At 39.1% G+C, this 12,095-nt stretch overlaps 1 protein-coding gene across 3 annotated transcripts in view; it reads right to left on the bottom strand.

Moving 5' to 3' along the window:
* Positions 1–12,095, bottom strand: part of TPP2 (tripeptidyl peptidase 2) — a 48,434-nt gene that overhangs the window by 5,686 nt on the left and 30,653 nt on the right. For 2 of the 3 annotated variants that reach the window (XM_026044043.1, XM_026044042.1), the window contains 4 exons: positions 6,734–6,885; positions 6,539–6,635; positions 4,891–5,021; positions 3,306–3,510 (listed from right to left, as the gene is read on the bottom strand). In XM_026044043.1, coding sequence (XP_025899828.1) covers positions 3,306–3,510; positions 4,891–5,021; positions 6,539–6,635; positions 6,734–6,885 — 585 coding nt within the window. Of the gene's footprint in view, positions 1–3,305; positions 3,511–4,879; positions 5,022–6,538; positions 6,636–6,733; positions 6,886–12,095 lie in introns of all 3 variants that reach the window. The other variant, XR_003250181.1, reaches the window with a different exon arrangement.

Here is a 12,095-nt window from a genome sequence, read left to right on the forward strand (position 1 = left end):
GGCACAAAACCTCATTACATTTAACACTAGCCTGGAGATTTCAAGAACTGTTGCTTTCATCTAGCTAGATGAAGTTAATAAGGAGGAAGACCAGTTACTTAAAATGTCCTATTAGGCCATTAAACATTAGTTTCCATTGAAACAGAAACCTGACAAAGTTTTAAGCACAAATCCACTTAARAATCTGTCAAACATTATAAAAAAAGGGTGGGTAGCAACCAGTCATAGTTGCACTGGAACACAAGACACAAAATGGAAGAGGTGCACGAAATGAAGAAACTGTAAAATATTAAGAAAAACAGCCCATGACAGACATGCRTCACTATTCTCATAGCAAATAAAGCAGGCATATAATTGTATTTCTTTTTGTCCTCAGTATTTTTTTGTGCTAAAGCATATTGTAGTCTTGGCCACTTCCGGGTGACCATCTTAATAGCTAAAGTATGGTGATGATCTGACCATATGCTTTTGATGCTAACTGCACACAAGCAGCTTGTCACTGCCTGAAAACCACAATGTAACTACTGAAACAACCGATCTGAACTGTGGGGTTGCTAAATGCAGCTTCTTGTGAAGGAAGCTACTAGATGGGCCTGACATCCATAGAGCAATTAATTGAACAGAAATAATGAATAAAATATACGAAGCTTTTAGGAAGCAATGAAGAATAAAACTGAACTCTCCTGGCTCTACACTCCTTTAAGTCTGTTTACCAGGCAAGTCTTTCTTTACACAGCATTACTTCAGTTCAAAACAAAAGTTCTAAATTTAGAAGAGTTTCAAGCATGAGAGAACTTAGAAGTCAAACRGGAAAAATTAAAAGCCTTGGCACCAGCAGCCACAAGGCTATTTTAAAAGGCAGCTTTCCACTCCCACTTTTATTTTACTCTATCTATAGGTGCTGCTGGGAGAGAGTTACTGAAGGCACAGCTGGGTAGCTGAGAGGGAGCACCCTCCCGGAGACCTTCCCCCACGTGCAGCTGTTTTATCTATTTGTTTTTAGCGCAATTGTTGCTCCAGGCCCCTGACCAAGCTACGTGCTCGCTGTGTGCGTGGGCRGCACGAGCATGAGGACGAGCACAACTGGAGGCCGCGGTTCCGCACCGAGCGGCCRCAGGGGTCGGCGCCAGAAGGGGCTCCCGGTGCGGCCCAGGCCGAGGGCCCCGCTCGGCGCGCCGGCGTTGGGCTGCTCAGGCCTGTGTCCAGGCACCTTCTCAGCAGCCGCTCTCCGGGCAGCCTGTTCCATTGCTTTACAGGAAAAATGTGTTTTCTTGTTCTCAGACACAACTTCCCATTTCAGCGTGTGCCCACAGCCTGCTGCTGGACACCACTTCAAAGAGTCTGGATCCATGCTCTGTGCCTCCCCACCAGGTGTGTAAACATCCTGACGTGACTYCCTCGAGCCTTCTTTTCCACAGGCCGGATGGATCCTGGTCTCTCAGCCTCTCCTTGTTCCTCCGAGACCCCAGTCCCTTTAGCATTTAGTGGCCCATACGATCCCAGTGCTACTCGCAAACGTACCAACAGAGGACAACATGGCAGCAATAAACACAAGAAGAGAAWCTGCATGTGGACAAGGAGAGTAAATGTGAAGCCATGAGTGGGTAGAGACCAGAGAGGTTGCAGAAAAGGAATGAAAATGTCCCTCAGGGATCACGAGGAAGCAGCAATATAAAGGAGCACTCTACTTTCAGGAGCCTCCAGTTGCAAAAAGAAAAAAAAAAAAAAAAAAAAGAAAAAACACCACACACCCACAAACACAAGATGCTCTAGAACATTCTTTGACTAAAAGCATTTTCAGTCTGTTTAGTTTTTAATTTGATTAATAACATATATCCCTCACTAAGAAGAAAAATTCCAAGAGAAAAAGTCATAGAAGTCATACAAGCACCCGGCACAAACAGGATGGAAGTTATTTCCTTGCTAAATAYAGCATAAAGAGGCTACTAAGTCCTGTCAGGTTATAAGGTTATGTGACAGCTTCCCAATACAGAAGCATCCATTTTCAGAGCAAAACTTGAACACATTCCTGAAGAAATCTATAGTTGAGGCTATCCATGAGCCACGTCAAAACCCCTTAATACGAGTCAAACAAGCTCCTCATTCCAGCCCCATGGCACTTAGTACAATAGTGCCAGGAATCAGTATGTCTTAAGACAGACATAACAGACAGACAGGAGATCGAGTGATCAATCTCCTACAGGGTATCTATACTGGCAGTCTTTCCACCAAAATCGTTCCTATCAGCCTTAAAAATAAAGTGACAGAAGTGAAACACGGCATAAATATTCTACTGGACCACAGCATTGTATCTAGAGACATATAAAAAGAATGTGTCAGATCATCTGATTAGAGCACAAAGGCTGCTACACAGGATATTACAGTCAGTTTTAGACTGAAAGAAGAACACTCACCACATATGCATACAAGACTATATACATTAAAAGAAACAAGGAGGTAGCAACCACCACTGTTCTTTCAACCTCCAGCTAAAGAACTAGTTCTTACCAGAAAGAGTAATATCAAGAAAATTATGTCATTTTTAATCTCAAAGCTTTTCTTTTGTAAGGGTCTGAAGTACTTTGGCAATTTAACTGAAATAAACACACATTGGTCAATCTTCCACTAAAAGTGCAACTGTATGCAGTGTTAATCACAATAGCTACTAACATAAAATAACTCTACAGTTAATCAAGCAAAGTAAGAAACTGTAAATCAAAAACTTGAGTGATTTTGTCTGCCCTAACTTATSATGAATGAGGCAGTCAGAACCTCAAAATAACAGGGAACTCTGCTCTAATAAATTTGTAAGTGCAATTATTGCCAAGTATTTCTTCCTTTACCTCTACAGACATTACTGACAGCAGAACACAAAACTTCTCTTGTCCACAGTGTAGGAGAGGCTACAGAAYGCAGGACTGAACAGAGTGGGGATGCTGCTGCACATTTCTGTGTGCAGCAAGAACAGTGCACAGGTTAATCAAAAATATTCCCTAAAAGGTACAGAAAGAAGCAATTCAATAAAGCAAGTAGCTTTTCCACAGAAGTCTAGTACTGTTCTACACTCTTCCCTTTACCTCTACATTCRCATGCACAGAGATGGCTTTACCACAGGTTTGATAGATTTAGCAAGACCTCTATGAAGAAAGGTCATTAAGGAAGCACTAAACAGGGGGACGGCAAGRAAGAGTAGAGAGGAGGGATGTATGAGGCAGTGCACACAAAGGTGGTGCATAATTCTGGGAGAGACCATCAAAAAACCCATCATGCAAAAGACAAAAGCTATGACCAATCTGCTTTCTTACCTTGCTGTCAAAAAGATCAGTCCATTTTGTTGTTTCCCAGAATGTCTCTGTCAGAGCCTCTGAGCAGGTCTCATCCCCATCTTTTCCTTCTGCATCACTGGAAGCAGCCCCATCTTGGGCCTGCAGATGAAGCAGCTGGTCAGCCAGTGCACTTCCTTTTCTACAGAGAGCATCCACTAAAGTAGTCTTCTGTTTTTCCATTTCACTGGGAGGAGGAGGTAGAAGGAGGGAAGCAGAAAAAGCATGAAAATTAAGGCCCTACTGCAGACACATCAATAAGAATGACAGAACCTCCACTTTACAGAATTAAAATGGGAAAAATAGTTAGCATACACAAGGAAAATAAGCCCATAAACATCATTTTCAGAACAAAGTTATTTATAACTGCTTAACCTAATTGTAAAGAACAATCTGCAGAAACTATAATTAGAACAGTGAGTCTCAGAAGTCTGAAATGCCTTTCTTAAGGAAAGGGCAACTCAAGATCCCAAAACTGAATAGGCCAGCATCTAGCAATACAGCTTTACAGTTCCTGGCATTATAAACAGAGTCAAATCCAGCACTAACTTAAGCAGATACAATTCTGCTGACTTCAAAGGAACTACGTGCAGTTATACCACCATTGAATTTGGTGTTCAATTTCAGATATTAAATTCAACCACATGATCTAATGAGTCAACTTACTGAGAAACGTTTAGAATGAAATTTATTAGGTGACAGCTTCACTTTTAAATCACTAACTGAAAAGTATATGAATATTCTAAAAAGCTAGAACAGATAGACTAGTTATAGAATTCAAATATAGTACTTTATCTAATATAATCCACCAATGTGTATTTCCCCTTCTATGTGCCTACTCTGATTTCTTCTTGTTGTTCTTGTTTTTGTGATGAAATGAGTACAATATCAAATACTGCAAAGTCCACAAGTTATTCTCCAGATTAGGTCATCACTTTCAAAATACCCAAATATATTGCTCTAAAGATGATACTTCAGAGGAAGAATCTAGAACCAGTAGAGGTGAGGGAAAGCATAAAAAATAAGATTAGCATGGTCACAGTCTTTCCATAAATAAAATCTTTTTTAAGCAGTTACTTGGAAGGCAGCTGCCAATTTTCTCTTCAAATCCATATTAAAATTGTTAAAGTATTTTGAAAATGCACGTTGCATTTTGAATAAACACTTCCATATGCAAGTTTTAGTGAATCCTCTGACTTGATACAGTCTAATACGAACTTAATATCCCATTTTGCTGACATATTTAAATTCTGAAGACATCCTTGTTAACTTTACTTGGTGTTTTTAAGCAAAAAAAAAGAAAAAACATCAGAAGGTTTCCGATTTTCTGTGTTTCTGTATTCTGGATACATAACAGAACTAAATGATGCTGTAACCAACTTTGAAAATATGGTCAAATTATTTCAAAATAATTTGAAAATATGGCCAAAGAACAACTATGAAAAAACAGCTTCTAACTATAATAGAAGTTATTCAGAAAGATAGTCATTTAAATTTTTATGAGCAGAGATAAAATATATAGATTACAGAAATAGGATGCAAGAAAAAATATTTACTGGGTAGGTACTTTTTTATAGTAGTTGCATCAGGTCTGGGGTCAGTCTTCATAGCAAAATAAACTGCTAACGCTGTCTGATCAATATGAGATATTACAGTATTTGCAGCTTCAACAATTTCCTCAAGTCTTTTCATTCGTTCCTATGAAAAGGAAAGTAAAAGTATTATCAATAGAAAAAAACACACTAAATTCTATTAGAATAACTGCAAAGGTAGGCAGAAAGAACACTAGGTAATTTAACATGCCCTTTTCTTCACTTTCTCCAATTTCTGATAGAAAACAACTCATTGGAAGTCTGCATTATCAATATTTCACACATCCGTAGCGAGTTTTACTGAAAAAAGAGAAGTGCGTACCCAAGTGAAGAGATTTTACAAAAAGAAAAATCACCTCAGGATGAATTTATCTTCAAAAACACTGGTAGCAGTCATTGTTTCTTTGGAATTGAGGACAAAAGAATGACAAAAGAACTAAATGTAGGAAAAAAAATCAAACTACTAACACACACATGAAGTTGTTTATCCTCCAGTTTAAAAACAACACCACATATACCCAGAGGTAGACCTATGCTGGTTTTAGTGGTTCATCATTCTCATTTTTGAAGACAGAGACAGATGGTGCACTTAGCTGCATGAGCTCGAGGACCTGGTGCCCTCGGCTGGCAAGCAGTTACACTACAACAAGTTACCAGCAGGGGAGCAGAACAGGATGTGTGTGTGTCGTGGGCATCTCCACTTTGAATGGCAGTGCTGTGGTCTAAAGTACTAAGGTAGTTTACAGCACATGCTCAGCTGAAAACGGAGTGATATGCAGACATACTATATGTACAATTATTTTTTCTTTTTTTACCCCTCCAAACACTCTCAGGAAAACAAAACACTGCTAATTAGGAAGGCAGACAATTACATTGCTGACAATCTAACTATTTTTTTTTTGTTACTTGAAGACAAAATATTTAAAAAAAGGAAAAAAATAAGATTCAATTGTTTAGGCCAATGGGATCCTGGCCTGCATCAGGAGGAGTGTTGCCAGCAGGTCAAGGGAGGTGATTCTGCCCCTCTACTCAGCTCTGGTGAGGCCGCACCTSGAGTACTGTGTGCAGTTCTGGGCTCCCCAGTATAGGAGGGACGTGGAGCTTCTCGAGAGGGTCCAGAGAAGGGCAACCAGGGTAATTAAGGGAATGGAACATCTCTCGTATGAAGAGAGGCTGAGTGAGCTGGGCCTGTTTTCTCTGGAGAAGAGACGGCTCAGAGGGCATATGATTAATATGTATAAGTTCAGGAAGGGAGAATGCAGGGAGGAAGGGGACAAGCTGTTTTCACTGGTGGCCAGCGAYAGGACGAGGGGTAATGGCCACAAGCTRAARCACAAGAAGTTCCGTCTCCAGGTGAGGAGCAACTTCTTTCCTGTGAGGGTGACAGAGCAGTGGAACAGGCTGCCCAGGGAGGTTGTGGAGTCTCCTACTCTGGAGGTCTTCAAAACCCGCCTGGATGCCACCCTGTGCCACATGCTGTAGGYGTGCCTGCTTGAGCAGGAAGGTTGGACTAGATGATCTGTAGAGGTCCCTTCCAACCTTAAATATTCTGTGAATCTGTGAATCTGTTTAGGCTGGACAGATGTAATCAGAAAAATCTCTAGTGTTAAAAAGGTAAATAACCTTTTCAGAATCCAGCTGGTGAAGTCTTGCAACATACAACGGAAGATGATTAGGAAAGGCTTCTTTCAACTCATTGAATACATCAGTGGTATCCAGCCTGAAAGACATAACACAAAAGTACAGATTTGAAAGTTTGAGTTTCACTTTTTTTCTAGAACACTAAACATAATCTAACTTTTATGTCAGCAGACATACTTGGTCATCCATTGTATCTTTAGGTCTCTTAAAGCTTCAGCAAATTCTTCTTTTACATCTTTTTCTTTCTCTGGTTCTCTCTCTTTCTCTTTGCTGCCATTTTTATTCTTTGATGGTGATGGTATCAGATGATAATGAACAGTAAGAACATCCTGGAAGTGGGAAGAGACACACACATTAAGCAGGATACAGCATACTTTTCTGATGCTATAAAAAAGGCTAAATCATAGCAGGTAACTACTCTGAGCTATAAAGACGCTGAATAAAGATTCTGAGAGGAAGAGCATTAGCGTTGTGAATTCAGAAATTGCTTTAACTTTTCATAGCAAGACAAGGATTCAAGTATAAGCACAGTATAACTACAGTATAAGAGAAGAACAACTAACTCTCAGTTTGACATTTTTGTATTTAGGTAATTTATGTAATATACCTTACGGTATCAGAGAGAGATGTTGATCTAAGAGGTAAATAACTCGGTTAAAAGATGGAGGAATAAAATCAGTTAAAGACCTTATCCTGTGAAGTCTGAAAAAACAAGTGAATAAAATAGATTGAATTCTAAAAGTAACAGCAGCATAAACATGAATTTGCCTTGAGATACACAAGGGTACTGCCCCTCAGAGAGAATTTCTTCCACAAGCCCACTGAACTAGCTGAACATTCAGTCAATTGTTTCCCTGTTTGCTGCTGCACCCCCCTTTCAACACCATCTGTGTTTGTATTTAAGTACACAGAATAAGAGGTTGTTTTTTTTCCAAATTCTATACCACTATAATTCAGCTTCATGCTATGCCACCCAGCAATAAGCGTAAAAAAAGTAGTTACAGACATTTAGAATAGAAAATTAATTGATCTCAGACTATGTTCTAAAGCCCGTTTCCTAGGATAATTTACATATAACCTTGGGATTAAGTCAGCATTAGTYTTCACTCATTGTTTCTAATAAATGCAATTGCTGGGGACTTTTCTTTTTTCTTGCTTTCAGTTTTGCGGTTTTTCAACAAGGTCCTCTACAAACACTCAGGGCACATGCCCAATTATTTATATAAGCTATTTCACAGAAAAGATTACTTAAACTTAAATCCTCCTTCTAGCATTGAGTGTTATAACACTCAAAGCTACAAYGTTTTCTGTTCAACTTATGCAGTGATCAAATTCTTCATGCCAACAATTTTAAAATATGTGTATAAACATATTTCACATAAATCAAGTCAGTGTTACAATAAAATAAATGAGATCTTGTACATGATTTTAGTCATTTAAATAGTGGGTGAAAAGGTAATTATTAGTAACTTCTGAACATAATCTTGAAATAGCCTCTACCACCACAACTCAGAACCTACTGGAGAAGAGTGATGTCCAATATCTTTATTTAGGCTGACAGTTTAAGTAGAACAGCAGCTTGCCAAAGGTTACTGAATACTGAATATATCGCTTATAAACTGACAAACTGACATCACTTTTCCTTTAAGCMATTCTTCCAGGTATTTAACCTGTAGTAACAAGTGAACCCAGAAACTGATATTTACAAGTAAAGAGTTATTTTTTAAAATTAGTTGAGAATAGAAGTAATAAAAATTAAATTGCAGTCACTACAAGAACGACTTTGTATGTGGGCATGTGACGAAGCACACGACTAGTTAGGGTATCTAGATAAGACTCCAGCAACTGCTAGGCCAGAGTGTGACAAAATGGGTCATGGGGGCAGGCAGGGGTACAGGTGCTGGCTATGGTAACTAGAGAAGTAGAGAGCAAGATGCAGTTTGTAAAGGCAAATCCAACGTGTTTAGGTAAGAAAGTCTGAATTAGCAGCTTAAGGTGGGTTTTAAATCCCTTCTCTACTGATACTCATGTCTTGCTCAGTAAGAATGATGCGGATGAACACTGACATGCAGGAGACTCRTGCTGCACAGCTAGATCATCAACAAGCAGTAACCCCATCACAGTTCTCCCAGCTAGATACGTTCCATGAGGTCCTGCAGGCACTGCAAGCCACGGGCATTAAAAGGAAAACAAAACTTAAAATCTCAGCATCTTCCTTTCTCCAAAAGAGTTCACTGAAAAGGGTAGAAAAGTCACCTCTCCCTGCATCCCATCAGAAGAAGCACCCAACAGAATGTGTTCCAGCAGCCATTCCCTTCTCCAAAGACACCATTCTTCCTTAACGAAAAAAAAACTGTCCATGTCTATTCTACTAAACTACCACAAGACTGTAAGGCAGACTTCTTACAGTCAAAAGTTCAGGCTTCTGCATCATTTTCATCATTCCATACATAAATTAGTTATKCAAGTCTTTGCAAGTCCTTAGTCACCTGAAGATCCCAGAATGACGCTGTCATTGCCTTTAGAGTAAAAGAGAATTTCTTTGCCCATATAACAAAGATTCATGGTAATGAATCCCACAGCTTTTCAAAGGGCATGAGAGAGGCAAAACAGTATCGAGATACCAATTGCTGCACCATCCCCTCGCCAAGTCTTTTTCTGGAAAGTCTCTTCTGAAACAACCTGATGAAATTTCTTTGAGCAGGAAAATAAGGGGCTCATTCAAGCATCCCCAAAAATGTGCAATGCCTACAGACACTAAGGATTCCTRGAAAGTATTCACATGACAAAGAGTCTGTCCCTCAGGACACTTATTTTCCTGGGTTTAAAGGAAAGACCAGGTACCAGCAGTTTCGTGTACATCCCTTCCGTGAGTTAAGTCAGATAGTTGGCTTTAACATATAACCTATAGTAGACACAGCACTCCTTTTAGAAAAAGAGGTTATTCAAGATGGCTAAAATATGGCTGATTAAAATTTAAAGTGAGCTAATGACAGCAGCAAGTTCACTACTGCAATACCAAATTTTAATACTTTCATTGGGCTGTATGAATTTAGGCACAGTCAGTTACTGAAGTCACTTCCCGTTTGCCAGCACCTTTTTTTCAGGAGGCCTAAGCACAAGGCTGCACTAGGCAGCATCCAGCGGAGGAGCGAAACCTCTAACGCGGACTGGCAATGGGAACTGCCACGGGCCAGAGACTGCCAGCCCTGAGCGAACGCCAACATCCYGCGTCCAGCCAGCTGCACTGTCCCCACTGAGCACAAAGGGTCAGGCAAGGAAAAAGCTTCTTTTCACAACCCATTAAAGCAGTTTACTGCTGTTTAAGCAGTTTTTAATTCAAATTTTAGTCTGTTTGTATCATGGCAGCCCCCTTGCTAGTGCTTTGTTATTGCCTCAGTGGCTTTTACTAGAACTATAGACTCGATGCATATCAGAAGCACAAGYCCTCCAAACAGCCATCTCCTAAAGAATTTCATTAAAAGCCTAAATACTCCCTTACATTTCCTTAAATATTTAGATGTGAATTTTTGTCCTATAATTCAATCACTGATACTTTATGTRGGAAAAACATATGAACTATCCTTATTCCTTCTTTAAAGAATTTCACAGCAAAACTTCGCAGAGCAATAAGCTCTTTAAAAGAAGGCTTCCCTTATCCCATTTTCCATTTACTAAATGCCATGCAGGCACATGGCAGACTGCAGTTAAATTTGCAACTGCTTTACCTTGCAAATAATTTAACACACTATTTCTATGACACTAACCTTAATTGAAAATAAGGCAACTTCTCAAAGTCACCTGCAAATTTCATACAAGATTTAATCAAACRCACAGGGTTCATCCTCATTTTAAAGGTTAGAAAGTGATTAGAAAGTAGAGTGTGAGGTTAGATATCAAAAGGAAGCTGTCCAACACATTTCCTCTTGGAGCCCTGAATGGGATCTAATATCTACACAGTCCCTTCCACAGAGAGGAAAGGGTAGAGAAGGGAGGAGGAGGTATCAACAGCTCTTTGGTGGACAACCCTGCTGAATGTGGTTAGTAAGATAAAGATCCCACTTAACCCACAAAAAGAAGTTGATTACTTTTCTTGTTTGGTTATAAAAAAATGTAAAGTCCTGTTGGGAAAAAAACTAGGCTGCCATTTCCTAACCTATCTCTGAAATGCTTTTGTACAAAATAAAAAGTTTTTTAACTGCTAGAAAAGACCACCCCTGGTTTTTGATGGTGCCATGCACACAGATGTAACCTACGATGAGGGTGCTAGGGAGAATGCCTCCACTAGTCACCGATATGCCGGGAAAGCCCATCCCTAAAGCAAGATCTGTAAGCAAACAGCCCTAAGCTTACAAGAGAAGAGGGCTAAATATTTCCTAGCATGAAAAAATAATTCTGCAGGGCACAGTTTTTAAGCAAGAGAACAYGGTAAATACTCAAAACCTGACAACTAGGCAGCCTGCAGTTTTGCAGTCTCAGGAAGAGCTGTAATCAAGTCCTTATGGATCAATGTTCTGAGACAGCATGTTTTATTTATGCAGTGTTTAATAGAACGATGTCTCTTAAAAAGTAGAAGTATTTAGAAAAGGAACTTTTATTTTGACTTAGGTGAGTATACCGCTCAGGGCTCAAAAGGTTCTGCTCTACAAGCTGAAGGAAACCTGGCCTCCCAGATCTACGCAAGAAGTTTTTCACCTGCACATTCAATTAAAATATTTAAATGTTAACATTAACTCCCAACCACAGATTCACTTAGTGAAAACCTTATACTCTACCCACTAAACCATGCATTCAGAAAGGATTTAAAATATTTCAAAAAGTGATCTACATTACTTTAGGCTATAAAAATAAGAGAAGAAATATGCATTAAATTCTTTTTATATAGCCTAACTATGCTCCTATTTGGATATTATATCAAGATCAAAYGAAGGCAGCCAACAAAGGTTCAGTTACCAACTGAGTACCAACCATCAAAGTGTTATTCATGATATCCGAGTTGTATTTCTAACAAAAATCATGACTCAATTGGCTGCCAATCCCAAAAACCACATCTTGGAAACAAAAGAATGTAAAAATAACTTCAATGAAGAAAGTCAGAAAAACAAAACAGTCCAATAAGTGACAGCCTATAGAGATAGTTCTAACCAAAGAAGAACAAAAAAGGCACCAAGAAAAAAAAGCAAAAATACCTCAGACTTTTTCAGACCCCATCAAGGGAGCAGAATACTCAAATAGCGAATGTAAGTATTTGAGAAAGCATTATATTAAACACTGTTACAGGCACTCACTCTTTTTCCCTCCAAATGAAGTAACTTCAGGTATGCTAAAATATATTATTTGTGAATTCTACCACCAGTATGAACAGATATATTCAGTCTATAATAGCTTGTAACATAGCTATACTCAGTTCAAGTAAGAGCTAAAGCAGGGTCTAAGAGGTTTTCCCATCAACTCCATCACTGCTAAAAATGTTTTATGACAACATGTTTTCTATTACTATGATGGCAGCCAATTCCCAATTCAGTAGTTTTAATGTAGA

Source organism: Nothoprocta perdicaria, unplaced genomic scaffold (assembly GCF_003342845.1).
Source record: "Nothoprocta perdicaria isolate Ctin4 unplaced genomic scaffold, notPer1 scaffold_348, whole genome shotgun sequence".
NCBI lineage: Eukaryota > Metazoa > Chordata > Aves > Tinamiformes > Tinamidae > Nothoprocta > Nothoprocta perdicaria.